General features: G+C 33.3%; 1 protein-coding gene across 1 annotated transcript; it reads left to right on the top strand.

Annotated features, from left to right (window-relative positions):
* LOC132715904 (anti-sigma-I factor RsgI2-like) lies at positions 1–774 on the top strand. The gene has a single exon (XM_060699013.1). The coding sequence runs from the start codon at positions 1–3 to the stop codon at positions 772–774; it is 774 nt and encodes a 257-aa protein (XP_060554996.1).
* The last annotated feature ends 1001 nt before the right edge of the window (positions 775–1775 follow it).

Below are 1775 nucleotides of genomic sequence, written 5' to 3' on the forward strand. Positions count from 1 at the left end.
ATGTTAGGTAGTCTGGCTGAAGATCATAAATGTAAGTGGGCAGATTTTGTTCCTTCTCTTGTTAAGGCTTATAACGCCACCAAGAACTCTTCTACAGGTTTTTCTCCTCACTTCTTATATAAAGTACAGCTTGAGTCTCGAAAAAGTCCTGTCAGAACCCTTCATTGGAACATGCTTCTTTCATTTATTTCTATTCCTGAAGAAGATGCAAATTTACCTGTTGAAATTAAGCCTAAACCAAAGCCTAGACGTGTTTCTATACAGAAACAGTCTGATGCTGATTCTAGCTCTTCTGAATCATCATCGAGTATATACATCATACCACAGAGGAGAGTTCCGGTTACTCGCAGTTGCAATACTCGCGTTGATTATGGACATTCTTCTGATGCTCCTTCTATTACTATCCATTCTTCATTTGTTCCCAGGGTTCACCTAAAACCTGTGACATATTCCCCAGACAATGTCCCAGTTACTCCAGTGAGTGTATCAGTTACTCCAGTAAGTGTTTCAGTTTCTCCAGTCACTATCCCAGTTGCTGCAGTTAGTGTTCCCGTTACTCCAGTAACTATTCCAGTTACTCCAGTAAGTGTTCCAGTTACTCCAGTAAGTGTTCCGATTGCTCCAGTAAGTGTACCAGATACTCCAGTGAGTAGACCAAGTACTCCAGTGACTATTCCAGTCATTCCAGTACATACGCCCGTTTCATCTTCACGCCCTATCCCTAGCCCTAGACGTGTGATACATCCACCGGATAGGTATGGAGAATGGGTATAATTATTGTATAATGTTGTTTTATTTTTTTATGCAGTCATTTTAAATTTCATATGGGCCCTAAGTATGGAGGTATATACTATGTATTCATTATTTTCAAAGTAGAATTGACAGCTCTACTGTATTGCATTATTCCTTTATATTTTACTGTTTAACAATTGTAAAATAGTTATAGGAGGGCAGTATATCTTAAATAATATGATGTATTTTGTCGTCATATGAATATAGAGAATTGCATTTTTGTTGTTCGAATTGATTGTAAGGTTAGTTTTTGTAAATCCAGGTTTCATTAATAATTTGTTACGAGCCAGGCGTAACGAGAAAGAAAAGCCAGCAACAAACTTGTAACAATAACAAATTTATTACAGAAAAATTATTAAAGAAAAATAAAATAACAAATTATCTTTACAAATACCTGAAGTCCAAATAAAAATTACAAATGTCTAGTCTGATCCTGGAATGATCCTTTTTAATAGCACAGTTAAATCCAAGTTAAATCCAAGAACACTTTAGAATAAATTCCCACAATAAAATCCACAAGAATAATTAATAATCCAAGCTCCAATAAATCACTTAATTTCCAAGTTGAATAATACTCCAAATATATTGATTTCTAAAAGATCACTGATGACTTAAAAGGTAACTGATGACTTAAAGATAAGATTAATGAAAAATGTCTCCTTATATATATTAACTAAGAAGTTTCCAGAAAGGTCTATTATGTTCTCAAGCTAATCATAATCTAGCAACTTTCAACAATAAAGATCATTCCAGAAGTTTCTATCTAAATATAATGCATGAGTTTTCTACAACAGTTAAGAACCTTCCAGTACATACATGTAGTTTATGTTCTAAAAAATAGAACAATGATAATATTGGAAATACCAAACTGGTCAGATATAAATTATATACATGTAATATGTTGCATACATAACACTTCCCCTCTTCAAGAAAAAGAATATGAATGAAATGAATATTTCTTTTACATAAAAATTCAAACAATG

The sequence above is a fragment of the Ruditapes philippinarum genome, unplaced genomic scaffold (assembly GCF_026571515.1).
Source record: "Ruditapes philippinarum isolate M1 unplaced genomic scaffold, ASM2657151v2 ctg2074_1_1_1_1, whole genome shotgun sequence".
Taxonomy (NCBI): Eukaryota; Metazoa; Mollusca; class Bivalvia; order Venerida; family Veneridae; genus Ruditapes; species Ruditapes philippinarum.